The sequence below is a fragment of the Sapajus apella genome, unplaced genomic scaffold (assembly GCF_009761245.1).
Source record: "Sapajus apella isolate SASKATOON/1434 unplaced genomic scaffold, GSC_monkey_1.0 scaffold50, whole genome shotgun sequence".
Lineage (NCBI taxonomy): Eukaryota > Metazoa > Chordata > Mammalia > Primates > Cebidae > Sapajus > Sapajus apella.
Genome location: NW_022436990.1, coordinates 3,604,249 through 3,631,389, shown reverse-complemented (window position 1 = coordinate 3,631,389; position 27,141 = coordinate 3,604,249). Strand labels below are relative to the sequence as shown.

At 41.4% G+C, this 27,141-nt stretch overlaps 2 protein-coding genes and 1 long non-coding RNA gene across 3 annotated transcripts in view; 2 read left to right on the top strand and 1 right to left on the bottom strand.

The window, feature by feature from the left end:
- FBXO33 (F-box protein 33) overlaps positions 1-5,496 on the bottom strand; it is a 52,007-nt gene extending 46,511 nt beyond the window's left edge. The window contains exon 1 of the mRNA XM_032242487.1: positions 4,553-5,496. Coding sequence (XP_032098378.1) covers positions 4,553-5,160 — 608 coding nt within the window. The 5' untranslated portion in view covers positions 5,161-5,496. The remainder of the gene's footprint in view (positions 1-4,552) is intronic.
- A 76-nt stretch (positions 5,497-5,572) lies between these two features.
- Positions 5,573-27,141, top strand: part of LOC116526225 — a 218,256-nt gene continuing 196,687 nt past the window's right edge. The window contains exon 1 of the long non-coding RNA XR_004258034.1: positions 5,573-5,642. This is a non-coding gene — a long non-coding RNA (uncharacterized LOC116526225). The remainder of the gene's footprint in view (positions 5,643-27,141) is intronic.
- LOC116526224 (40S ribosomal protein S26-like) lies at positions 10,635-11,080 on the top strand. The gene has a single exon (XM_032242488.1). It carries the CDS (start codon positions 10,654-10,656, stop codon positions 10,999-11,001), a length of 348 nt encoding a protein of 115 aa, XP_032098379.1. The 5' UTR covers positions 10,635-10,653; the 3' UTR covers positions 11,002-11,080.

Below are 27,141 nucleotides of genomic sequence, written 5' to 3'. Positions count from 1 at the left end.
ACATTAAAATGGGGATAATTTAATTTTTCCACTGAAAAGCTGCTCAACAGCCTCATTTAACACAGTTGAAAAATTTTAACTTTTTTTCCCTTGAGTTTTATACCCTATTCCATCTATCAGTTGCCAATACAGCTGTGGAATAAAAAGTCCTAAAATCTCTCATAGCAACCTTCCAGGAAGTTAGTTTCTTTAGCCTTCCTCCTTAATAACTTTTATGCTATCCCAAAGGAATCTCTTTGCCAGTTTTTAAGGTAAGAAGTCTGTTGGGAATGCAGTGCCACCTCTCTTCTCTGCAGGAAACTACCTCTTAAACAGGGCAGACTGGTCACAGGTTCAATATATTTTAATATATTATGTAAATGGGCTTTTTAAAGTAAATAACAATAACAGAGTAAGCTCTCAGAACTGAAACATTGTTATACACATTTATTATACTACCACTGGAGAAATATTTCAAGAAAAATAAGGCTAAAAATTGTTGCAGATAATACCTTCAAGGCATTTTCTACCATCTTAGGTAGCAATCTGTAATGTCCAAAGAATTTTTAACCCATTTTAAAATCCATTTTTAGGCAGGGTGCAGGGCTCACAGTTGTAATCCCAGTACCTTGGGAGGCATAGATGGGAGGGTCACATGAGGCCAGGCATTACAGACCACCTGCGGCAACACAGTGAGACCCTGCCTTTACACAAAATTAAAAAAAAAAAAAAAATATATATATATATATATATATATATATCAGCCAGGCATGGTGATGCATGCCTGTAGTCCTGGCTACTAGGGAGGCTGGGGTGGGAGGATCACTTGAGCCTAGGAATTTGAGGGTGCAGTGAGCTACAATCATGATTACTCTGAGCTATGATCATCATTGCTCTGTCCTGAGTCACAGAGCAAGACTGATGTCTCAAAATATTTTAAAACGGTTTTATTATTGTTTCTTGGTAGGAAACACTACAAAGGTAAGATTCGTCTTCATTGTGCATGCCAAATGAACAAGACCCAAAAGCAAGTATCATTAATAGATCCTTTTTTACTTACAGAGTATACAAGCAGACAGAGTCATGAAATGGTCAATTTACATACATGCAGTTAGAGCTCTACCTAGAATCTTAAAAAGAAAATCAATCTTATACAAAACCTGGTGTTAAAAGATGCATTAAAAAAATTTTTTTTTTGACATGGAGTCTTGCTCTGTTGCTCAGGATGGAGTGCAGTCGCAGGATCTCTGCTCACTGCAACTTCCACCTCCCGAGTTCAAGTGATTTTACTGCCTCAGCCTCCTGAGTAGCTGGGATTACAGGCATGTGCCACCACGCCCGGCTAAATTTTGTATTTTTAGTAGACATAGGGTTTTGCCATGTTGACCAGGCTGGTCTTGAACTCCTAACCTCAAGTGATCCACCTGTCTCGGCCTCCCAAAGTGCTGGCATTACACCTGTGAGCGACCACACCTGGCCAACAATATGAATTCTTAAAAACAAACAAACAAAAGTACTGCCCGAACAGCATTTCACCCAAAAAAAGCTTATGTAAAACATTTATACGGCCCATAAAAGCATAAACCAGATGAAGACAATGTGCCAATGGCTACTGTTCAGGTATTTTTAGTAACTGAGTCTATTATCTATTATCATAAACCTTACAGACCATGAACTTTGATTTTTCCTAAAGAGACTGAAATACAGCATTTCAATAGGCAGTACTCAACCTGACAACTGGATTAAATGATAAAAATGCATTTATAGATTTGTTGTTTTGCACTTATAGGCACAATTTCTTACAGAACAACTGCAGAAGAAATTTAGCCTACGTGACCTAAAATACAGTTGAATTATTACTTACTGCATTTCTGTTCTTACTATTTATGAAGAAGACAGGTATCCTAGTGCCTTGTAGAGAAGGGATTTCTAAAACGTGAAGGACTATGTTTTACCCTCAAGAGAGGCACTTCTGCACATTCTTTATCCTCATTAGTTGTTCCTAAAACCTATAGGTATGGCAACTATAATCAGTATGAGGATACATGTACATATGTAACCCGGGAATCAAGCAAAACAAAATGCCAACTGTCCTCTCAGAAGATCAGTACCCTTGAAAAGTTCCCACAATTGAAGTTTATACTTTTAGTTATTTTCCTGAAGGACATGAAAATAACTGGAACAAAACAAAATGAATTGTATGAACTGTATAAAGGAATTCAGCACAAAGCCTGGAAGCAGAATGCTTATGATCTGGTATGATTCACACCCCCTCTTTTCTACTTATAGAATGGCAGAAATCATAAAGCAAAACCATTGTAAATTTAACTTGGAAATGTAAAGAGCACTGTCAAATGTCCAAAGTCTATAGTTTAAGTGATTATAGAAAGAAATGATAGGCTTTAACAGCTATAGAATAAACAACTTGGTTTAAAACATTTTCAGATTTGTTAGAATTTAAAGGAAATTAGTCCTATTTATAGATTTAATATTCATATTAACTTTTCCAATATCACTAGAGTATCTCAAAACACTTTCAACAATAAAGATGAGATTAACTTATTTCCAAACATATAAACAGAATTTTAAAAAACCCTGTGATGCATCATTAGTACAAACATGCAATTACACTACACTTTGAGACATGCAGAATGAATATGTTACCCAAGAAACATGACATACAGCACCAAGCTTACAGTAGATGACAAACAAACCTTAAAATTAGGGATGACGGTCTGATGTTTTGTGCATAGAAGTGATAGCTGACCCAGAAGGGCAGGCATGGGTGGTCTTATGAAGAAGCAGATTGGGATGCTAATAAAAATTGTAGGGGTAAGGAAGAGAAAGACAGGAGAATTAAGCTACACAAGAAAGATGTGAAGTATCTCCATTTTGCCTGTATGTTATCCACCCATCCAACCAACCAATTATTAAAATACTTAAAAGGAACTAGACACTGATCAAGGCTTATTCTTACTTGGGTCAAAGGCACACATTTTTTGGATGATTGCATAAGAGTGCAATTTGATTTCAGAACAGAAAAATCTAATTGGTAATCACTTACTGAATTCACCCTCAACCTTGATCTCATTAATAAGTGCTCACTGACTGAAACTTTGCAACTTTTGGGTCAGTTGGTCCTCTAGGCATACATTCAACTCTGAGAAAGTCTCTAACCTGATCAAGACCTGTTTTTAGCTTCAATGGCCTCGCTTGCCAGATAAAACCAAAGTAAGGAATTTGAGTCTTGTGAAAAGCTGGAGAAACACACAGGCCACTGGAATAATGGAGCCACGTCCCAGATACAAGTTGGAGCTATATACTTATCTCTTGACTTCTGGACTAAGACACAGATTAATGGCATATATATATCATCTAACCATATCATGTATCTATAAGTATCCACTAGCATTAAACCAGGGACTGTTCTCAACCTTGTTCAACATAATACTCAGTGTATTTACTGTAAAAGGACAAGCTTTTGGAGAAAAACAATGCCGTACAACAATGTGCAAATCACATATAAAGAATCAGTTTCCTTTCTATAAAATAGGGATGTTAATCATTGCCCTGCCTAACTCACAGTGTCACTGAGAGGCTCAAATAAGACAGTGAATGTGAAACTGCTGAAGTATTATTACTACGTAAGGTGCTCCTTTTGTGAACTTCTAAACTTTCTTCTAATAAGAGTTTTACCGTAAGGTTTAGAATATGTATATATGGAAGATCTAAATAAATAGGGCTTTGGAGGTGGCGATGGAGAAAATGATTGGGATGGATACTGGGTCGGAACATAGGGTGTTAGTTCCAGAATTACAGTGAAGTCCTGATGCAAAACCAGAAGAGTTATGTGCTTACCTTTTGCAGACACTAGTCAACTGCCTGTTGCCTGCCCCGCTTCTCTGCCTGACTGTTACTTTTAGGTGAACCACTGGGGACAAGTTTGAGTGTGGTGGTGTACGGGGAGGGACTTCTAACCCTGAAGATGAACTTCTTCCCCAATCTCTTAAAAAACAAAAAACAAAAAACAAAAAACACTCCTTCTTCTCTTTGGGCCTTGTTCAGTTAGCTTCAACTAGTTCTGACATGAAAATGGCTGTTAAAAAATATCTTTTAGGCAGCGTCCTATGAGTACCTACTCCTTTACTCACCATGAACTACTTCTAACGGACAGATTCAGAAGCAGAAAACCCGTGTTACGTATGTTTTGTTTCTTCCAAGGCTCACCCACAGGCCTCACCCTCCCAGCCTTAACTCTCCCATCCATAAAATGGTAAATGACGGCGCCTGTCAGCTCCATCCCACGGCCACCAAGAGGATGAATGAGTGCTCGGAAACCGCCGCAAGTGGTGTCTGTTAAACACCCCGTCCACCACTGTTTATAAACTATCATCATGAGTCCGGCTATGCCCTCCTGCTTGAGGAAACCGCCTGGTTAGGACCAACACTCTCCGTCACTAAAGAAGGCAACGCTGAAGCTGGCAGGGCGCGTATTCCGCACAGAATGTGTGTCGGGGTGCAGGGAAGGTGCGACCCCCGTTACCGGGCGGGGCGGGGCTCACCGCAAGCCTACCTGTTGTTCCGGATGCTGACCAGTACGCAGAGCACCAGCTCCAAGTAGGTGCGCAGCACTTCCAGCCAACGAGCTGAGAGCTGCAGGGCCTCGACTTCCTCCCCTCCAGTCCCGGTGTCCACGCCACCTCCGTCGCCTGGGCCGCAGCCGCTCAGGTAGTTCTCGGCGGCGAACTCAACACGCAGCTCTCGCACGAACCAGCCGCACTTGCGCATGAGGAATTCCAGCCGAGGCTGCTCCGCCGGCGAGACGCGGAGGCATATGCGGAGCTGGGGCCAGAGGGCCGGATAGAAGAGGCACTCACGCCAGTGCGAGCAAGAGGCCGAGGCCCGCAGCCGGTCGGGCGCCGGCAGGAAGGAGAAGATGTGCACGATTAGCTCGCTGGGCAGCGACGCGGCGCCAGCCGCCTGCCCGCACAGAGCCATCCGGCCCCGCCGCCTGCTGCCGGCTCCCGACCGCCCCCGCAGTCCCCGGAGCAGCCCCCGCAGCCGTCGCAGCTGCTGCAGCCGCAGCCGCCGCCGCCGCCGCCACCGCGCCACCCGGGCGGCCCCGGCTCGGGTTCGAGCTCCCGGCTGTCGGGGCTGCGGCACTGACAAGAACAACAACATCAATGACAAGGAAGAAGGGGGCGGAACCGTCGTGGGTCTCGGCGGAACCAAGTAGAGCACCAGTTGTGGAGAGGGGGAAAGTCCCCTGCGGGCGTGGCCTGCCCAGAGCCAGCCTTTGTCTTCTCAAACTCTACTCACGTGCGTCCGAGGCCGGCACACTCAGTAACCGCAAAACCCACTCTCGTACAGTTCAGCGGCCCGGAAGCCTCAAGGCATACTGTAAGGAAAAGGCAGCCCTCCCTGCGCCGGTAGGCGGAGGCCGAGAAGTGGTAGGAGCTGAGTTTGACGTTGCTGCTGGTGGGAGGAGCCCGGCGCGCACTGGCGCGACTTCCGGAAAAGGGGAGCGCCTGATTGCCGGTAGGGACGGGAGACGCGGCACGTGATCTCTGACGCACGCAGGCCGCGGGGCGGGGCTGGGCGGGGCTGGAGCCTGCACTGGGCGACGCTTACGCTTACGGCGGCCGCTGCGCCCCGTCACATCTGTAAGTCCGTTAATTTGGGCGCTCGGTCGAGGGAGGTGGCGGCACTCTTGCTTAGTGCGAGAGGTCGTCACGCTTCTCTGTAAAACGTTTCTCAGTTTGGGCTGAGGACCCTGAGCGAAAGTGGCGGCATGTAGGGTCTTTCTCAGTCATCCCACCTGCCCATAGTAGTTCCCTGAGATTGCGCCGCTGAGAGGAAGCGGGCAGACTGGCGGGCTAACTCCGGGGGGCTTCGCCAGGAGGAGCGGCGCGGGGCGGGGCCGAGGCCGCGAGTGGACCTGACCCCTCGGTCCGACCTCGCTAGTGGACTTCCGCGCACACCCTGGTGTGTGGGGAAGCAGTGAGGACAGCGCCACCCTTTGGATTCAGAGGGAGAGAAAAAAAATTGGTAAATGGGGCAGAGATCCGCAGGTTGTTACCAGCTTCTTCAGGGCTTAAGAGCTTCTGTTCCCAGTGCCGAGATTAAGGCTTTCGTTGAAGAGAAGTTCACGGTGATGACAGAGTTTTGATCTTTTTTTCTTCTTTTTTAGCCTGGTGCTCCTAACTTACATTTTTTAAACCATGTCCCTAACTTCACCACAACCTGCAAAGTTAACTCTGGTTGCAAAGAGTGGTGAAGTCAGAAAGGATTAAGTGACTTTATGACTTTATGTAATAATTGAAGGTTGCTTTAGGGAGGCTGCCTCTTTATATAGTAATTGAGGGTTGCTTTAGGGATGATGTGGTTTTGGAACAAACTCCTTTTTTTGTGGTAAACACCAAGGTGTTCTAAGGTGTTTTTAATCCTTTGAGGGCAAAGTTCTCCGTTCATGTTTCTTTAATGCCTTGCACATACAGGGTTGCAAACAATATGACGTTCACTACCAATTGTGATAGGTTTCTTCTCCGAGCCCCGTCTGCATGAGTTTTAAGTAATTAGACCTTATTGATTTTAATGAACACTTAGCGACCCCAGCCGTGGGTTCGGCAAGATGAAACACTACCCATTTACCAGTTTACAGACATTTAGGTTGTTTCCAGTTCTGGGCTGTTACGAATAATGCTGTGACCATTCATGTGCAAGTCTGTGTGGACATATGTTTTAATTTGTCTTGGGTAGATACCTAGGAAAGTGATGGGTCATAGGGGAGGTCTATGTATAACTTTTGGAGAAGCTGGAAAACTTTTCCAAAGTGACTGCATCATTTTTCATTCCCACCAGCAATGTATGAGGGTTTCCAGTTCTCTGACTTTTTTCAATATTCTGGAAATACACTCAAATTTGAGATTGATATTTTTTTCTTAGCATTTTGCTAGAAACAAGTTACCTTCTTCTTGGACATCATCAATTATTAGTCTTTAATTATTAGGAGTGGTTCCTGAGTAAACTGAAAATATGTCAATCTTCCATAAATGAAATTCATTATTTTAGAATTTCAAATTTTCTTATTAAATGAAGCGTGGTAGGAATTATGTTTGTAATAACTGTAAGCTAAAGAATTAGTAAGCTGTGAATCTCTCCCAATTTCAATAATAAATCAGTGAATTCCAATGATGGCACAAAATTTATCAAGCTAGCATATTTACTATTAATTAAATGTATATTGAGTATGTATATGTAGCATGTTAGATTCTTTTGACATATATTCTATACTGCTAAAATGAATTTGACTCATATAGGACAGAATGGAATTACATTTTGTGAAGTTATAAATCTGAGCTATGATTCAGAGTGTGGGAGGAAGTACTGACGTTATGAAGCTTATAAGTACCTAGTAGTACTAAGCTCCAGGTTCCAAAAGTGGCATATTGTCACTATAGCAACCACCATGCTTATTTGGATTTGAAACCCAGGCAACGAGTGGTGGATAGGACTATCACATGAAGGTAGATATGTGCTCTGGTGGATTGATATGCCTGCCTTTTAAAAGTCAGTGGTCTGTTCTGTTTGTTTTTGTTACATTTATTACGATCAATTCTTTTAGAGAGAAATTAAGTACTTAATATTTTTACATTTCTCCTTTTCTAGCATGCCAACTTTAGTGTTTTTCCTAGTTAGGTAATTGGGATTTTAAATATATCTTTACTATGGCTTTATTTCCATTTTTGCTTAAGTTTGGCAACTTTCTTTGGGTTAAATATAACTTTCATTGTACTGAATCACTTGCAATTTTATAATAGAAAAAGTAAAAACCATGACAGATTTTATTTTAGCTGCATCATGAAAAGATGTTTAAGGCTACCAATAAACACAAAGATTGCCTAAATTCTAATATTTTTTGAAAAAATATTGCTTTCTGAGTGATGTCTGGGTTTCAGACATTGCTGACAGGTAGAGGTGACATAAACACCATTCCAATTATCTGTTAGCATGCATCCATAAGTTACCTAGAGGCACTGGAGCCTCCTAGGAGAATAGATCTAGGGACCCGATTCCTGGCACCCTTGTCTAATGGATTAAAGTGCCTCCTAGGGGGATCATATCACAGTAAAAAGAAATGAGGGATTGAAAGGAATTCATCTTTAGAGGGGGAAGTCTGCGTTGTTGAGCTAGATGCCAGAGTACTAGGTCATTGGTTTGTCAGTCTCAAGTGAAGCATGTTGCTGGTATCACAACTTTTGCTAACCAAGCCACTCATGAGCTGATTGTGCAAGACCTCTCTTCGTAAAGCAGGGAATGATAACTCCTATCTCAAAGGAATCAGACAGAGGTAATGAGAGAAGAATTGGGTCCTGTGCAATATAGGGAGAGGGAAAGTTTGTGTCTTACAGGAGGATGCTTTACACAAGTAGGAAAATGGGCTCTATGTTTCCAGATTTCCTAGGTTTCCAAAGGAACTAAAATCCTCATTTTTAAAAAGGTTAAACTTTCTGATTGCCAATTTATTTACATTAAAAATATTCTGTGGGCATAACAAAACCAGATTTAGTCTTCAGGGCACCAGATTTCAAATTGTTTACTGAGGCTATCAAAACTGTGGGCCGAGGCCATTTTTTGTCTCTATGGCTAGTCCTGCTGGCTAATCCCTGCATTTTTTTTTTTTTTTTTTTTTTTGTGAGGGAATCTTGCACTGTTGCTCAGGCTGTAGTGCAGTGGCATGATCTTGGTGCACTGCAGGCTCTGCCTCCTGGGTTCAAGCAGTTCTCCTGCCTCAGCCTCCCAAGTAGCTGGGACTACAGGAGTGCACTGCCACACCCAGCTAATTTTTTGTATTTTTAGTAGAGACACAGCTTCACCATGTTGGCCAGGATGGTCTCAATCTCCTGACCTTGTGATCCACCCACCTCAGCCTCCCAAAGTGCTGGGATTACAGGCGTGAACCATGGCGCCTGGCTAATCCCTGCATTTTAAGTCCAATTCCAGAGCTTTTTTTCCCTCATCCATCCCATTTAGTTAAAGAAAAAATGAGTTAGAAAGGTTTAACTTGAATGCCTCTTTTATTGCATTACTGATTTCTTTCCTTTTATTTAAGAGGACTGGTGTTTTCAGAGATAGCCCTTTTTGCTTAAGTACATATTGAAAACTAAAATTGTTATGTTTAGTGCAGGTGATTCAACCAATAAAGTTCCTTGACTTCTATTTAAAATCAGTAATTGACTAATGATCTTGGAGTTGTGCAAGTTAAATTATAGGTGGGATCTGACAATGGAGCTCACAGGACTGTTAATCAAGAGGCACAGTCTCAGCTGGGCATGGTGGCTCATGCCTGTGATCCAGCACTTTTGAGAGGCTGAGGTGGGTGGGTCACCTGAGGTCAGGAGTTCCAGATTAGCCTGGCCAACATGGTGAAACCCTGTATCTACTGAAAATACGAAAATTAGCCAGGTGTGGTGCTGTGTGTCTGTGGTCCCAGCTACTTAGGAGGCTGAGGCAGGAGAATTGCTTGAATCTGGGAGGCAGAGGTTGCAGTGAGCTGAGATAGTGCCACTGCACTCCAGCCTGGGTGACAGAGTAAGACTTCCTCTCCAAAAAAAAAAAAAAAAAAAGGCACAATCTCCAAGTAGTCATTTTAATTGGGTTCCTTTGGTTGTTTAACCTAACTAGCTTAAGCACTGACCCTCTTCCTTCTCTTTCTGGAGTTTTGAGGACATCCACAGGTATCATTTGATACGTAGGGACAAGAATGAAAAACTAAAAGCGGGAGTTAAGGTTACTCTCTTCATCTCTGAGTGCGACAGTTTCTTGGAATCTTCGTCAAGCTTTTCCAGGTCATACTGGCTGAATAATTATAAGACTTTGTCAAGAAGAAATATATTATTCATGGTTAATTACTGCAATATTCTCATTGCAGAATTTAATATTTAATCATTTGGAAAATCTTTTTATCCTATTAGGTGCTGAAAAGGAGTAATGAAGTGAATATTTTCATATAGTAGGATTAATTGGAATGTTGTCTTGCTCTAGGCCAAAGGGTTTCACTTGACGCGCCAACTTTAATCATTTTTGGAGGCTAAGAAGTACTGTTAAGAAAGATTTTGAGGCTGTCCTCATTCTACTGGAAGGAGTATGCATCATTTGATTTGTGTTGTCTGCCATAGTCAGGAAGAATTGGTGGCCTGTTAATTACTGTATAACGTGACTATGTATTAGTGTTTGTTTTCTACTTTTGTTGCACAGTACATATACATTCTTTAGTGGATTGCATTCATGCCAATTCCTTATTTTGTGAATAGCAACAGATCACTTAACTAATTAAATTCTTTCAAATTAGGAATTTTTATAAGCTACAACATATTAAGTAAATTTTGACTATATAGGTGAGTCAGCTCTTAACTGAATTCTCTGGGAATGTGAGTCAATTCTTCATTTGTATTGAATATTAATTGGGGAATCATACTTTCATACCACAAGGGAAATAAAGCATTTTTTTTTATTCACTTGAACTTTATGGAATTTCTCCCATAGTATTCAGTTTATGTAGGAAGAGTCTCATGTCTCTAAAATCTAACCCTTAAGTAAGAAATTTCTAGTAAATTCATTACATTTTGTTTCGTAAGAGTAATACATGCTGTTTCTCTGCTGCGAGCTTCCAAAATGACAAAGAAAAGAAGGAACAACGGTCATGCCAAAAAGGGCCGCGGCCATGTTCAGCCTATTCGCTGCACGAACTGTGCCCGATGCGTGCCCAAGGACAAGGCCATTAAGAAATTCGTCATTCGAAACATAGTGGAGGCCGCAGCAGTCAGAGATATTTCTGAAGCGAGCGTCTTTGATGCCTATGTACTTCCCAAGCTCTATGTGAAGCTACATTACTGTGTGAGTTGTGCAATTCACAGCAAAGTAGTCAGGAATCGATCTCGTGAAGCCCGCAAGGACCGAACACCCCCACCCCGATTTAGACCTGCGGGTGCTGCCCCACGACCCCCACCAAAACCCATGTAAGGAGCTGAGTAAAAGATTGAAGACAACTATTCCCTGGAGAAAAATAAAATGGAAATTGTACTTGAAAAAAAAAAAAAAAGTAATACATGACCATGGTAACAAAAAATATATAGTACAAAAGTACTGTTGACGAAAGGCAACAAATTTTCGTTCCTTGCCTCTCATTGTCAGGCCTACCGCCAGCAACATTTTTAACCATTTTGGTGTTTGATTCATTAGGTACTTTTATTTCATTTAGTTTATTTTTCTTTTTCCCCCAACGTTTGTCCCTTTCCCTCCCCCTTCCCACCAACAGTCCCCAGTGTCTATTGTTGCCATGTTTATATCCATGAGCACCCAGTGTTTAGCTCTCACTTATAAGTGAGAACATTCGGTATTTGGTTTTCTGTTCCTACATTAATTCACTTAGGATAATGGCCTCCAGCTGCATCCTTGTTGCTGCAAAGGACCTAATTTTTGTTCTTTTTAATGGGTATGTGGTACACTGTACCACATTTTCTTTATCCAATTCACATGATGGGCATCTAGGTTGATTCCATGTCTTTGCTGTTGTGAATAGTATTGTGCTGAACATGTGAATGTGCATGTCTTTTTGGTAGAATGATGTTTTCTCTTTTGGATACATACCAAGTAACGGAGTTGCTGGATCAAATAGTACTTTTCTTTTAACTTCTTTGGAAGATCTCCAAATTGCTTTCCACTGTGGCTGAACTAATTTACATTTCCACCAACAGTGTGTAAGTGTTCCCTTTTCTCTGCAGCCTTGCCAACATCTGTTATTTTTTGACTTTTTAATAACAGCCGTTCTGACTGTTGTCAAAAGGTATCTCATGGTGATTCAGATGTGCATTTCTCTGATGGTTAATGATACGGAATATTGTTTCATATGTTTGTTGGCTGCTTATATGTTTTATTTAGGGAAGTGTCTATTCATGTGTTTTGCCCATTTTTGAATGGGGTTATTCCTGTTTCACTTGTTCAGTTGTTTAAGCTCTTTATAGATTCTGGATATTAGACCTTTGTTTGTGGTGTAATTTGCAAATATTTTCTCCCATTTTGTAGGTTGTCTTTTTACTCTGTTGATAGTTTCTTTTGATGTGCAAAAGCTCTTTGGTTTAGTTAGGTCCTACTCATCAGATTTTGTTTTTGTTACAATTGCTTTTGAGGACTTAGTCATAATTTATTTCCCAAGGCTGATGTCTAGAATGGTGTTTCATAGCTTTTCTTCTAGGATTCTTATAGTTGGAGATCTTACATTTAAATCTTTCATCGATCTTGAGTTAATCTTTGTATATGGTGAAAGGTAGGGGTCCAGTTTAATTCTTTTGCGTATGGCTATCTAGCACAGCACCATTTATTGAATAAGGAGTCCTTTCTCCATTGCTTATTTTTGTCAACTTTGTCAAGGGTTAGAAGGCTGTAGGAGTGGGGCTTTATTTCTGGGCTCTCTATTCTGTTCATTGGTCTATGTGTCTGTTTTTATATCATTACTATGTTGTTTTGGTTACTGTAGCCTTATAGTACAGTTTGAGGTCAGGTAATGTGATGCCTCTGGCTCTGTTCTTTTTGCTTAGGATAGCTTTCACTATTCAGGGTCTTTTTTGGTTCTATATGAATTTTAGAATAGTTTTTTCCAATTTGGTGAAAAATGACGTTGGTAGTTTCTTAAGAATTGTGTTGAATCTGTACATTGCTTTGGGCAATATGGCAATTTTAGCAATATTGATTTTCTAGTCCATGAGCATAGAATGATTTTCCATTTGTTTGTGCCATTTATAATTTTTTTTCCAGCAATGTTTTGTAGTTCTCTTTGTAGAGATCTTTCATCTCTCTAGTTATGTATGTCTCTAGGTTTTTTTTTGTGTGTGTGAATGTGGCTATTGTAAATGGGATCATGTTCTTGATTTGGTTCTTAAATTGAACATTATTGGTGTATAGAAATGCTACTGATTTTTGTGCATTGATTTTGTGTCCTGAAACTTTACCAAAGTCATTTATTAGTTCCAGGAGCATTTTGGTGAAGTCTTTGGGGTTTTCTAGGTACGCAATTATATTGACAGCAAAGAGTGATAGTTTGACATCTTTTCCTATTTGGATTCCTCTTTAGGTAATTTCAAATTATATACCTTTACCTATACTTTTTTCTTCTTCTTCTTTTTTTTTTTGAGAAAGGGTCTTACTCTCTTACCCTGGCTGGAGTCCATTGGTGAGATCATGGCTCACTGCAGCCTCAACCTCCCAGCTCAAGCAATCTTACTGCGTTAGCCTCCCAATTAGCTAGGACTATAGGCAGGCACCACCACACCTCCTTAACTTTTAACTTTTTTGTAGAGACGGGGTCTTCAACTCCTGGCCTCAAGCAATCCTCCTACCTTGGCCTACCATAGTGCAAGGATTACATGTGTGGGACACTACACCCAGCCATTACCTGTGCTTTTTGGCTGATTAACTTTAGACATCATCTGTTTACTCCTTTTTTGTAAAATGTGAAGATTTAGTTCAGTTACATTATTCTGTTTCCCTCTTCCATAGTCCCACCAATATTTGATAATTGTAATATTTTGTTTTTCTCTTAGTTATTTTTTTTTGGAGATGGGGTTTTGCTCTGTTGCCCAGGCTGGAGTGCAGTGATGTGATCTTGGCTCATTGCAGCCTCTACCTTCCAGGTTCAAGCAATTCTCTTGCCTCAGCCTCCTGAGTAGCTGGGACTCAAGAGACTGAGGCAAGATTAGCCACCATGCCTGGCTAATTTTTGTATTTTTAGTAGAGATGGGGTTTCACCATGTTGATCAGGCTAGTCTTGGACTCCTGGCCTCAAGTAATCTTCCTGCCTCAGCCTCCCAAAGTGCTGGGATTACAGGTATGAGCCACTATGCCTGGCCTCTTGGTTCTTAACATTCATCAGCTTTTGCTGCATAGCAGTCACAGGCTTGTGTCTGTAATTGGCTAGATTATAGTAGATTAGATAACTATTCTGTAAATATTCACTTTTTCTCCCTTTACCCACCTTTGTGGAAAAAGCATACTTTCCCCCATGATCATTAATGTTGGACTTGGGTCTTATGATTTGCTTTGGTAAGTGTAAAGTTAATTTTTCCTTTCTTCCTTTTATGAGAAGGGCTCTAATTAATAAGGTTGCTAGTTGCTATAAAAGGGAAGCCTGAAGATCTATTTTGTTTTTTATTGTACTTAAGGTTCTGGGGTACATGTGCAGATCATGCAGGATTGTTGCATAGGTAAATACATGACAATGCGGTTTGCTGCCTCCATCCCCCTGTCACATATATTTGGCATTTCTCCCCATGTTATCCCTCCCCAACCTCCCTACCCCACACTGTCATCACCTAGTTCCCCAAAACAGACCCCAGTGTGATGCTCCCCTCCTCGTGTCCATGTGTTCTCATTGTTCAATACCTGCCTATGAGTAAGAACATGCAGTGTTTGATTTTCTGTTCTCGTATCAGTTTGCTGAGAATGATGGTTTCCAGATTCATCCATGTCCCTACAAAGGACACAAACTCATCGTTTTTTTATGGCTGCATAGTATTCCATGGTGCATATGTCCCACATTTTCCTTGTCCAGTCTATCATCGATGGGCATTTGGGTTGGTTCCAGGTCTTTGCTATTGTCAGAGGTGCCGCAGTTAACATAGGTGTGCATGTGTCCTTATAATAGAATGATTTATAATCCTTTGGATATATATTCAGTAATAGAATTGCTGGGTCCAATGGAATTTCTATTTCTAGCTCCTTGAGGAATCGCCACACTGTCTTCCACAATGGTTGAACCAATTTACACTCCCACCAACAGTGTAAAATTGTTCCTATTACTCCACATCCTCTCCAGCATCTGTTGTCACCAGATTTTTTAATAATCACCATTCTAATTGGCGTGAGATGGTATCTCAATGTGGTTTTGATTTGCATTTCTCTAATGACCAGTGATGATGAACGTGTTTTCATGTTTGTTGGCCTCATATATGTGTTCTTTTGAAAAGTATCTGTTCGTGCCCTTCACCCACTTTTGAATGGGTTTGTTTGTTTTTTTTCTTGTAAATCTGTTTTAGTTCTTTGTAGATTCTGGATATTAGCCCTTTTAAAATGGGTAGATTACAAAAATTTTTTCCCATTCTCTTGGTTGCTGGTTCACTCTAATGATTGTTTCTTGTGCTGTATAGAAGCTCTGGAGTTTAATTATATCCCATTTGCCTATTTTGGCTTTTGTTGACAATTCTTTTGGTGTTTTAGTCATGAAGCACTTGTCTATGCCTATGTCCTGAATGGTTTTGCCTAGGTTTTCGTTCTAGGGTTTTTATGGTGTTAGGTCTTATGTTTAAGTCTTTAATCCATCTGGAGTTAATTTTTGTGTAGGGTGTCAGAAAGGGGTCTAGTTTCTGCCTTCTGCACATGGCTAGCCAGTTTCCCCAACGCCATTTATTAAACTGGGAATCCTTTCCCCATTGCTTGTTTTTGTGAGGTTTGTCAAAGATCAGATGGGTTGTAGATGTGTGGTGTTGCCTCCAAGACCTCTGTTCTGTTCCATTGGTCTGTGTCTCCATTTCGGTACCAGTACCATGCTGTTTTGATTACTGTAGCCTTGTAGTATAGTTTGAAGTAAGGTAGTATGATGCCTCCAGCTTTCTTCTTTTTGCTTAGGATTGTCTTGGCTCTGCAGGCTCCCTTTTGGTTCCATATGAAGTTTAAGGTGGTTTTCTCCAGTTCTGTGAAGAAGGTCACAGGGAGTTTGATGGGGATAGCATTGAATCTGTAATTACTTAGGTCAGTATGGCCATTTCCACTATATTGATTCTTCCTAACCATGAGCATGGAATGTTTCTCCATCTGTTTGTGTTCTCTCTTATTTCGTTGAGCAGTGGTTTGTAGTTTTATTTGAAGAAGTCCTTTACATCCTTTGTTAGTTGTATTCCAGGTATTTTATTCTCTTTGTAGCAATTGTGAGTGGAAGTTCGCTCTTGATTTGGTTCACTTTTAGTCTATTATTGGTGTATAGAAATGCTTGTGATTTCTGCACATTGATTTTGTATCCTGAGACTTTGCTGAAGTTGCTTATCAGTTTCAGGAGATTTTGGGCTGAGACAAGGGGGTCTTCTAAATATACAGTCATGTGATCAGCAAATAAAGACAATCTGACTTCCTCCTTTCCTAACTGAATACCCTTTATTTTTTTTTTTTTCTTGTTGCTTGCTCTGGCTATATTGAATAGCAGTGATGAGAGAGGGCATCCTTGTCGAGTGCCAGATTTCAAAGGGAATGCTTCCAGTTTTTGCCCATTCAGTATGATATTGGCTGTGGGTTTGTCATAAATAGCTTTCATTATTTAGAGATACGTTCCGTCAATACCTACTTTATTCAGAGTTTTTAGCATAATGGGCTGTTGAATTTTGTTGAAGGCCTTCTCTGCATCTATTGAGATAATCATGTTTTGTGTTTGGTTCTATTTATGTGGTCAATTACGTTTATAGACATGTGTATGTTGAACCAGCCTTGCCTCCCCAGGGTGAAACCTACTTGATTGTGATGGATAAGCTTTTTGATATGCTGCTGCAATTGGTTTGCCAGTATTTTATTGAAGGCTTTTGCATCTGTGTTCATCATGGATGTTGGCCGGAAGTTTTCTTTTTTTGTTGAGTCTCTGCTGGGTTTGGTATCAGGATGATGTTGGTCTCATAAGATGATTTGGAAAGGATTCCCTCTTTTTGGGTTGTTTGGAATAGTTTCAGAAGGAGTGGTACCAGCTCCTCTTTGTACATCTGGTAGAATTCGGCTGTGAACCCATCTAGACCTGGGCTTTTTTTTTGTTGGTAGGCTATTAATTGCTACCTCAACTTCAGCCCTTTTTATTGGTCTATTCAGTGTTTCCACTTCTTCCTAGTTTATTCTTGGGAGATTTCAAGTGTCCAGGAATTTATTCATTTCTTCCAGGGTTACTGGTTTATGTGCATCGAATTGTTTGTAGTAATCCCTGATGGTAGTTTGTATTTCTTGGAATCGGTGGAGATACACCCTTTACCGTTTTTTGTTACATCTATTTGATTCTTCTCATATTTCTTTTTTATTAATCTGGCTAGCAGTCTGTCTATTATGTTGATCTTTACAAAAAACCAGCTCCTGCATTTGTTGATTTTTTGAGGGGCTTTTTCTGTCTCTATCTCCTTCATTTTTGCTCTGATCTTAGTTATTTCTTGTCTTCTGCTAGGTTTTGAGTTTTTTTGATCTTGCTACTCTAGCTCTTTCAATTTTGATGAAAGGGTGTCGATTTTAGTTCTTTCCTTGTTTCTTATGTGGGCATTTATTTATATAAATTTCCCTCTAAACACTGCTTTAAACGTGTCCCAGAGATTCTGGTACATTTTGTCTTTGTTCTCGTTGGTTTAGAAGAGCATCTTTATTTCTGCCTTCATTTCATTGTTTATCCAGCCAACATTCAAGAGCCAGTTGTTCAGGTTCCATGAAGTTGTGCGGTTCTGAGTTAGTTTCTTAATCCTGAGTTTGAATTTGATCGCATTGTGGTCTGAGAGACTGTTTGTTATGATTTCCGTGCTTTTGCATTTGCTGAGGAGTGATTTACTTCCAATTATGTGGTGAATTTTAGAGTAGGTGTGATGTGGTACTGAGAAGAATATATATTCTATGGATTTGAGGTGGAGAGTTCTGTAGATGTCTATTCAGTTTTCTTCGTTCAGATCTGAGTTCAAGTCCTGGATATCCTTGTTAATTTTCTGTCTCATGTTTACACTGGAGTGTTAAAGTCTTCCACTATTTCTGTGTGGGAGTCAAAGTCTCTTTGTAGGTCATTAAGAACTTGCTTTATGTATCTGGGTGCTCCTGTATTGGGTGCGTGTATATTTAGGATTTTTAGATCTTCTTGTTGCATTGATCCTTTTTTCCATTATGTAATGCCCTTCTTTGTCTCTTTTGATCTTTGTTGGTTTAAAGTCTGTTTTATTAGAGACTAGGATTGCAATTCCTGCTTTTTTTTGGTCTTCATTTGCTTGGTCAATCTTCCTCCAACCCTTTATTTTGAGCCTATGTGTGTCCTTGCATGTGAGATGTGTTTCCTGGATACAGGACACCAGTGGGTTTTGACTTTTTATCCAGTTTGTCAGTCTGTGTCTTTTGATTGGGGCATTTAGCCCATTTACATTTAAGGTTAATATTGTTATGTGTGAATTTGATCCTGCCATTTTGATGCTAGCTGGTTGTTTTGCCCGTTAGTTGACACAGTTTCTTCATTGTGTTGATGCTCTTTACCATTTGGTACATTTTTGGAGTCTTTGGTATTGGTTTTTTCTTTCCTTGTTTAGTGCTTCTTTCAGGAGCTCTTGTAAGGTAGGCCTGGTAGTGATAAACTCTCTCAGCAATTGCTTGTCCGTAAAGGATTTTATTTCTCCTTCTCTTATGGAGCTTAGTTTGGCTGGATACGAAATTCTAGGTTGAAAGTTCTTTTCTTTAAGGATGTTGAATATTGGCCCCCACTCTCTTCTGGCTTGTAGGGTTTCTGCCAAGAGATTTGCTGTGAGTCTGATGGCTTCCATTTGTGGATAACCTGACCTTTCTCTCTGGCTGCCTTTAGCATTTTTTCCTTCATTTTAACCGTGGTTAATCTGATGATTTTGGCCTTTGTGGTTGCTCTTCTTAAGGAATATCTTTGTGGTTTTCTTTGTATTTCCTGTAGTAGAATGGTGACATGCCTTGCTAGGGTGGGGAGAGTTCTCCTGGATAATATCCTGAGGAGTGTTTTCCAGCTTGGATTCATTCTCTCTGTCACATTCAGGTGCACCTATCAAACGTAGATTAGGTCTTTTCACATAATCCAATATTTCTTGGAGGCTTTGTTCATTTCTTTTCATTCTTTTTTCTCTGATTGTGCCTTCTCCGTTTTATTTCATTGAGCTGATCATCAATCTCTGATATCCTTTCTTCTGCTTGGTCGATTCAGCTATTTAAACTTGTGTATGCATCACAGAGTTCTCGTGCTGTGTTTTTCAGCTCTATCCTGTCATTTATGTTCTTCTCTAAGGTATTTATTCTAGTTACCATTTCATCTAACCTTTTTTCAGGGTTCTTAGTTTCTTTGCATTGGGTTAGAATTCTTTTAGCTCAGAGAATTTTGTTATTACCCACCTTCTGAAGCCTGTTTCTGTGAATTCATCAGACTTATTCTCCATGCAGCTTTGTTTCCTTGTTGGTGAGGAGTTGTGATCCCTTGGAGGTGGAGAGGCCTTCTGGTTTTTGATGTTTTCACCCTTTTGCACTGTTTCTTCCCATCTTCATGGATTTATCTACCTGTGGTCTTTGTAGTTGGTAACTTTTAGATGGTGTCTCAGAGTGGATGTCCTTATGGTTGCTGTTGAAGCATTTCTTTCTGTTTTTTTTAGTTTTCCTTCTAACAGGCCTGTCTGCTTCAGGACTACTGGAGGGCCACTCCAGACCCTGCTTGCCTGGGGATCACCTATAGGGGCTACAGAACAGTAAGGGCTGCTGCTGTTTTCTTCTGTCTTCATCCCAGAAGGGTACCCGCCAGATGTCAGCCTAAACTCTTCCTTATGAGGTGTCTCTTTGGATATACGGGGCTTGGGGAGCTGCTTGAGGAGACAGTCTGTCCCTTATAGGAGCTCAAGTGCTGTGCTGGGAACTCTATTGTTCTGTGCAGAGCTGCTGTGCAGGTATGTTTAAGTCTGCTGCAGCAGAACTCATAACTGCTCCTTTTCCCAGATGCTCTGTCCTGGGAAGGTGGGACTTTATTTATAAGTTCCTGATGTGCTGCTGCCTTTTTTCAGATATGCCCTGTCCAGCAAGGACGTAGTCTAGTCACAGTCTGCCAGCAGAGGCATTGCTGAGCTGCCGTGGGCTCTGCCCAACTGCTACATAAAATTCCTTGTGGTTTTGTTTATAGAGGTACAGTTAGAACTGCCTCGGTAAAGATGGTCTGCCTCAGTAATGGCGGACTGCCTCAGTAATGGCGGACTGCCTCGGTAATGGCAAACTGTCTTGGTAGTGGTGGACTGCCTCAGTAATGGCAGACACCCTTCCTCCCACTGAGCTGGACCTTCCTGGGTCCAGCTGCATTTGCTGCAAAACTCTCAATCCAGAGTGTTTCAGATTGCTGCTCTTTGTGGGAGTGGGACTTGCCAAGCCAGATCACCTGGCTCTCTGTTTCAGCCCCATCTTTTTCAGTTGAATGGGCGACTGTCTCCCAGGCATTCCAGGTGCCAGTTGAAATGGCTGCCCAGATTTGTGTGAGTTTTTGTGTGGAAACTGGCAGCGCTGGCTGAAACAGCTATGCTGGAAACTTTTGGTGCTTTGCAGCCCAGGAATCTTTGGGTATGTGGGCAGTAAAAACTCATTTGGAAATGTGGTGATCACTCACCCTCTGCCTTGTTCTCACTGGGAACTGCACTCCAGGGCTGTTCCTATTCAGCCATCTTCAACCTTGAGCCTGAAGATCTTAATGACAACAAAATAGCAGCGTATTTTTTTTAATCCTTTAACTGTCTACTGAAGGTGTTCTTAGCAAGCAGCTTTCCTTCATGTGATGATTCAGTGACCCTAATTCCTTCTGTTTTATGGTATGCTATCCTTAAAATGCCCTGTGATTCTCTGTCTCTTGTAATGGAAAGGGAAGAGAGATTGGAGAAGGCACCTCTTAATTGCTTGAGCAAGGAAATGACAGATTACTTCCTACATTCCATTGGCTAAAACTAGACACATGGTCCTGCCTAGATGTAAAGGGTCTGAGAGATGAAGTTTTGCCACAAAGGAGGCTTATCTTTTTATTATTATTTTTGGCTGGAGGTAAATACTAGGGTCCTTATATTTCCTGTGGACAGATGTGGAAGAAAATGGTGGATTTGGTTGGCATATTTTTCTTGTATTCAGATCTTTAATCTCTGTTCTTAGCCACCTTCTCATTCTTTTCTTAATGTTCCTTAGAGATAGTTCCTCAGGTGCTCTGAACCTAGAATCTCTCTAAGGTTTCAGTGCACAGGGCCAGATTTTATCTCAGTTGCAGCTTCCTCCTAGTGATGGTGGCAGTGGTTCATCTGGAGCAGCTGCTGCAGGGAAGCCAGCTGCAGTTGGGGAGGTGCACCTGGGGTTGTGCTCTTCATGGAGTCAGCAGGGGCTGGAACAGAGGATCCCAGTGAGAGACTCACACTCTACCGATTTGGCAGGGCAGGAGCCCACACTCCTAGGCACCGCAGCAGCCACCCAGCCATGGCTCTGGACCTGGGCATCCCTGTGCTCTCGGGGTCCTGGGAAGCCTCTTGTCCTGACAGGCTCAGAAGTACCGGCTTCCACTCTGTGGCATATCCGTGCTCTTAGTGTCCACTCTGGTATGGAGCAAAGTTCTTGCTTAGCCTGGGCACTATTGTGAACCAGCCAAGTGTGTGCATTCTTAGTATAGCACTGACACACCAGCCCCACCCCCTCCATCACCACCTCAGCCCCCTTTGAAACCTTGGGTGCTGATGCACTCAGAGAAAGGCTGGGGATGCTGAGGGCAGCTCGGTGTGGGCCTGTGGGCTCCCCTCGGTATGGACAGCTTGGGCACAAATGGCATGTTGATGGCAATGGGAGGCAGACAGATTCCTAGGTGGGAAGGGGGAGGTCCCTGGTGAAACCCCATTTTGAAGCCAGGGATGGCCTGAAGCCTGGGAGCCAGGCTGCCAGTTACAGATGTAGTCCACAAGCCAGAGTAAGAACTTATGGTGCTTTTTCCAGGCCTGCCCATAGCTGTCCATGGATCAATCAGCATGCACTTCCTCTCTTCTGAGCTCATAAAAACCCTGGACTCACCCAGACTCAGATACTCTCCGATGACCTGCCTGTGGAAACGAGGTACCCACTACAGGTTTTCTCCTGAGAGCTGTTCTGTTGCTCAATAAAGTTCCTCCCTGCCTTGTTCACCCTCCAGTTGGCCATGTAACCTCATTCTTCCTGGACATGGGGCAATTACTAGAGATCCACTGAGTGGTGGGTGTGAAAGGAGCTGTAATGCTTTCATGGCCCATTTTCCAAGCCCTGGTCAGTGACACGCTTCTGGAGTGTGAGAGTGAAGAGTGGCCACCCTTCTGGGGGCCCAGATGGTGGAATTTCCTGAGGCAGAGCTGCTGTAACGCTATAGCACTCCCATCGGCTGTAGGTGCTGGGTGGCCGCCCCACACAGTGGGAAGCAGCAGTGGGGCAGGGGCAGCCACAAACTGGAATGGGGTGGTGGGACTGAAAGAGCTGTAATACAGACTGGCTGAAACATGCTCCATTGAAACATGCCTCCATCCCTCACTTGCTCTACTGCAGGCAATAAGAGGGAGAGAAGAGCTGCAGCCCTCTGGGAGCCCAGACCTCAGGGCTTCCTGAGCCAGAGCTATGACATGCTGTAACACCCTCTTTGGGGTCTTTGTGGTTCCTGGCATCTCCAAGCTTTTGGGTACCACATTTTTCCCCTCGTCCAGACACTGGTCTCTGCAGTGGAAGAGGCATCTGGTCCAGCCAGAGCCTCACATGGAGCCAGTTCTTGTGCTGGTGCTTGGACCTGCCCACTCCGCAGCAGCAGCTGATATGCCTGGCTGTGCGCAGTGGCTAGATTCCACGCTTGCCTGCTCGCACATCCTTTGTAACTGAGTGTCTGGCCCACCCTTAGCAGGCGTGGGATCCAGAGCAGTAATTCGAGCCAAGTACAGCAGGCTGGGTCGAGTAGGTTGAACAAGTCCAGTAGGCAGAACAAGTCCAGTGGTTGCGGGCAAAACTCAAGCAGAGGCACTGCCAGCCACAGAAGTTTCCAGCTGGTAAAGCAACACCTAAAGGATCGTGGGACACTAGTGTATTATATTCTGCTTCAGTTGTTAGTACACTCCTGTCCACTTTTTGTCTTTAAGGACATATTTGGAATCTCTTAATGGCCAATGGTCATTTCTTTCCTAGCTGAGTTCTCTTCATTGTTATACAGACTCAAGTATCTACGCATTGTTTTTTAAATTTTAAGTTTCAGAAGTCAGATGAAGTAAATCTAAAATACCTTCAATTAGTACTCTTAACAGAATTTTAATTTTTGAAAAAATATGTATTGCTTGAATAAATGAATTTTCTATCTATAATGGGCTGAAGATCAACAAATACGGGGTTCTGGAGGATCTGGAAAAAGGTTATAATATATAATCCTTGCAATCTAAAGTATTTCTACTCCACTCCAACTTTGATGTCACTACTGGCTTACCTTTCTAGAACGTCTACAACACTGATTCTATCACAGTGCTTTTTTATTTTTTTTGAGATAGAGCCTTGCTCTGTCACCCAGGCTAGAGTGCAGTGGCATGATCTTGGCTCACTGCGACCGCCACATCCCGGGTTCAAGTGATTCCCCTGTCTCAGCCATCCCTAGTAGCTGGAATTACGAGCGTGCACCACCATGCTTAGCTAATTTTTGTATTTTTAGTAGAGATGGGATTTCACCATGTTGGCCAAGATGGTCTTGAACTCCTGCCCTCAAGTGATCTACCTATCTCAGCCTCCCAGAGTCCTGGGATTGCAGGCATGAGTCACCACACCTGGCTGTCATAGTACTTCTTTAGAAATGTTCAGTGATTTTGACCCAGCAGTCCCATTACTGGGTGTATACCCAAAGGATTCTAAATCATTCTATTATAAAGACACAATGCATGTTTATTTCGGCACTGTTCACAATAGCAAAGACTTGGAACCAACCCAAATGCAGATCAGTAATAGACCAGATAAAGAAAATGTGACACATATACACCATGGAATACTATGTAGCCATAAAAAAGGATGAGTTCATATTCTTTGCAGGGACATGGATGAAGCTGGAAACCATCATTCTCAGCAAACTGCTACAAGAACAGAAAACCAAATACTACATGTTCTTACTCATAAGTGTTGAACAGTGAGAACACATGGACACAGGGAGGGTAACATTACACACCGGGGCCTATCAGGGGGTAGGGGTTAGGGGAGGGATAGCAGTGGGTAGGGGGCTAGGGGAGGGATAGCATTAGGATAAATACCTAATATAGATGACAGGGTGACGGATGCAGCAAACCACCATGGCACATGTATACCTTTGTAAAAAGCCTGCATGTTCTGTACATGTACCCCAGAAATTAAAGTATAATAATAATAATAAAAAGAAAGAAGTAATCAGTGATTTTTTTCCTTGCTCATATTTTTCTGTGTAAACTCTGATTGACTTTCAATACCCTGCCTATCAGTACTTGTCCTTCTACTGAGAGCTGCTCAGTTTTTTGTGTTATCTACATTCTATGTTCAGTTTATTGTGTTATCTACATTCTATGTTCATTCTTACCCTTGTGCTTTTGTACATGTAGTCTCTACTCTCTAGAGTAACCATCCTTTCCATATCTGAGTCCTATTGAAACATAAATGTTGAATTCAAATTACACTTTTTTCAAGTCTCCTGTCCTGACTACTGCAGACTTAGTGATTTTTTTCCTGTAATCAACAACAAAGCTTATTTATCCATATTATTTGTTATTGTTTTACACTTCTTCATGTTCTTCTAGCCTGGGCAACAAGAGTGAAAATCCATCTCAAAAAAAAAAAAGAAAAGAAAATTATTTTAAACAGGAAAACTCTGTTTTTATCTTGTTCTTTATTTTCCTTTGTCAATTTTATCTTGGACTGAAGCTTTTCCTCATTATTTAATAACAACCATGAATTCAGAGACCTGAGATTAAAAAGAATATTGATATAACCATTACTCCTGGAGAATTAACATTTAGCTTATAGCATAAAATGTGAGCTGAACTAGTTATATTTTTCTATTGTGGTAAAATATATATAACATAAAATTTACCATTTTAATCATTTTAAGTGTACAGTTCAGTGGCATTAAATACATTCACATCATTATACAACAGTCACCACCACCCTTATTCATCTTCTCAAACCAAAACTCTGTATCCATTAAACAATAGCTCTCCATTTCCCATTTCTCCCCTGAAGCAGTTATTTGAAAGGCACCCATTTTGGTATTTTCCTGCTTATCCTATTTGCTACTTTTATAAATGAATATATATTAAATACTCCTTATATATATAGAACTGAGCTAGATGCTGAGCAGGGTTGAATTACAATTATAAACAAGGCTGCACGATTTTCCACGATATTAGGTGGTTTCCTGGGAGACAGTCTTATTACATCACATTTTTTATCTTACATTTACACTACAATCCAATTAAATGTGCAAAAGTACACAAGCTGTTTTTTTGCTTCAGAGTTTGCCTGGAAAATGATTACACCAGTCTGACAATTTTAAATGAAGATTGAATAGAAGTATTGCTTTGATTTCATCTGAGATTTTTGAGTACCTAAATGAAAGTATTTGCAAAATTATTAAATGTGAAAGTGGGTACTAGTTTGGTTATTAAAATCCTCAATACATTTTTATAGCTATATGGACTTTGAGGTGTCCTGGTTTTATTTTTTCCTATTTAACTTCTTTTTCTCTGTCATGTTCATTTGCACCCCTTGTTTTCCCTGATCTGTGAGTTCACCTATTTCCCATGGTGTTCTTTAGTCTTTTGGTTGGAAATCTCAACTTTTTCAGTTTCAGTTATCTTTCTGTAGGGGGAAAACTCTCCTAATTCTGTATTTCTTAAAACCGTGAGTCACAGTTCTCAGTCTAGAACTGTGACCTGAAATTTCCACTTACATGGTCTGTTATCAGCTCAAACAAAGCATGTTTAATGTTGGACTAGTCATTTTTCCATCCATTTTGTGCACTCCCCCTCCCTTTAAAAAATGGCACTACATTCGTGTCATTATCTAAGCTCAACAATTTGTGGCATTTCTTTCCCTGTTAAGTAATCACCGATCTCTACCATTTGTCTATTGTGTTAATCACACCTGTCCCTTCATTTCCATTTTTTTTTTTTGGCATTCTCTTCAATATAGGGCCTGATCACCTGATGCGTAAGTTACTGTCGTAGTTCCCCACTAATGGAATTTTCCCTCAAGTCCTTATAGCATTTTCTTTGTGAACGTTGTGAATATTTAGATTATAGTTAATTGTGTCTCTCTCACCTTGTCTTTTAATCTTTGCATTCCCCAGAAACCTTGCAGCATTGTTGCTACTAAATACATACTTTTGATAATTTGAGAATATGGTATTCTAGTTATAATTTCTCCTTCTAATGTATTTTGTGTAGCATTGCCAGGTACTTCATTCATTAAACCAATATTGAGCCTTTTACATGCTAAGGACTCTTTTAGGTACTTAAGGTTATAGTAGTCAGCAAACGAAAACTTATGACCCCTGATGGTTTATCTTCTAGAGAAGTAAAGGACTGGTACATTAACAAAGTACATAGCATGTTAGGCAGTGATACCTGCAAAGGAGAAAAAAAAATGAAGGAGGAAGACAGTGAGTATGGAGTGTGAGACATTGACATTTTGCCAGAACAAGGCTTTTCTGAGGGAAAAAAAAATATTTAAAGAAGAGATTGACGTTTTGGATTAAAGTGGCCAGGAAGGCTCTTTTATAGAGGTAGCATTTGAGTAAAAACTTGAAGGAATTGAGTGAGGAAGGCAATACATATATGGAGGAAGAAAGTTCCAGACAAAGGGAATAGCAGGTGCAAAGGACCTCAGATGCAAGTGTGCCTGGTGTGTTTGAATGTTGATGGGAAGCAGAGCGAGCTGCAAGATGACTAATAGGAGGCAAGGGTGTGTGTTATGGGACAGGTATGGAGTAGAAAAATACAGATTGAACAGGCCACATAGATCACAATTAGGGGTGTGGTTTTTACTCTGAGCTGGGTAGCCTCTGTAGGAATTTGAACATGTAAGTGACATCTGACTTACATGATAATAGAATCATTCTGGCAATGATACTGAGGTAAGAGAGGAAGCAGAGAGATCAGGTAGGAGCTTTGGCACAAATCCAGTGAGAGGGAGAATCTGGTTTGGGATATACTTAAAGCAGAACTAACAATTTCTGATAGATTGGTTGTGAGGTATGAGGGGAAAAGCAAAGTCAAGGATTATTTGAAAATCTTTGCCCTGAGTAGCTGGAAGAATGGAGTTGCCGTTAACTAAGATGAGAGTGACCCTGAGAGGAGCATATTTGGCAGGGGGTTTTCATGA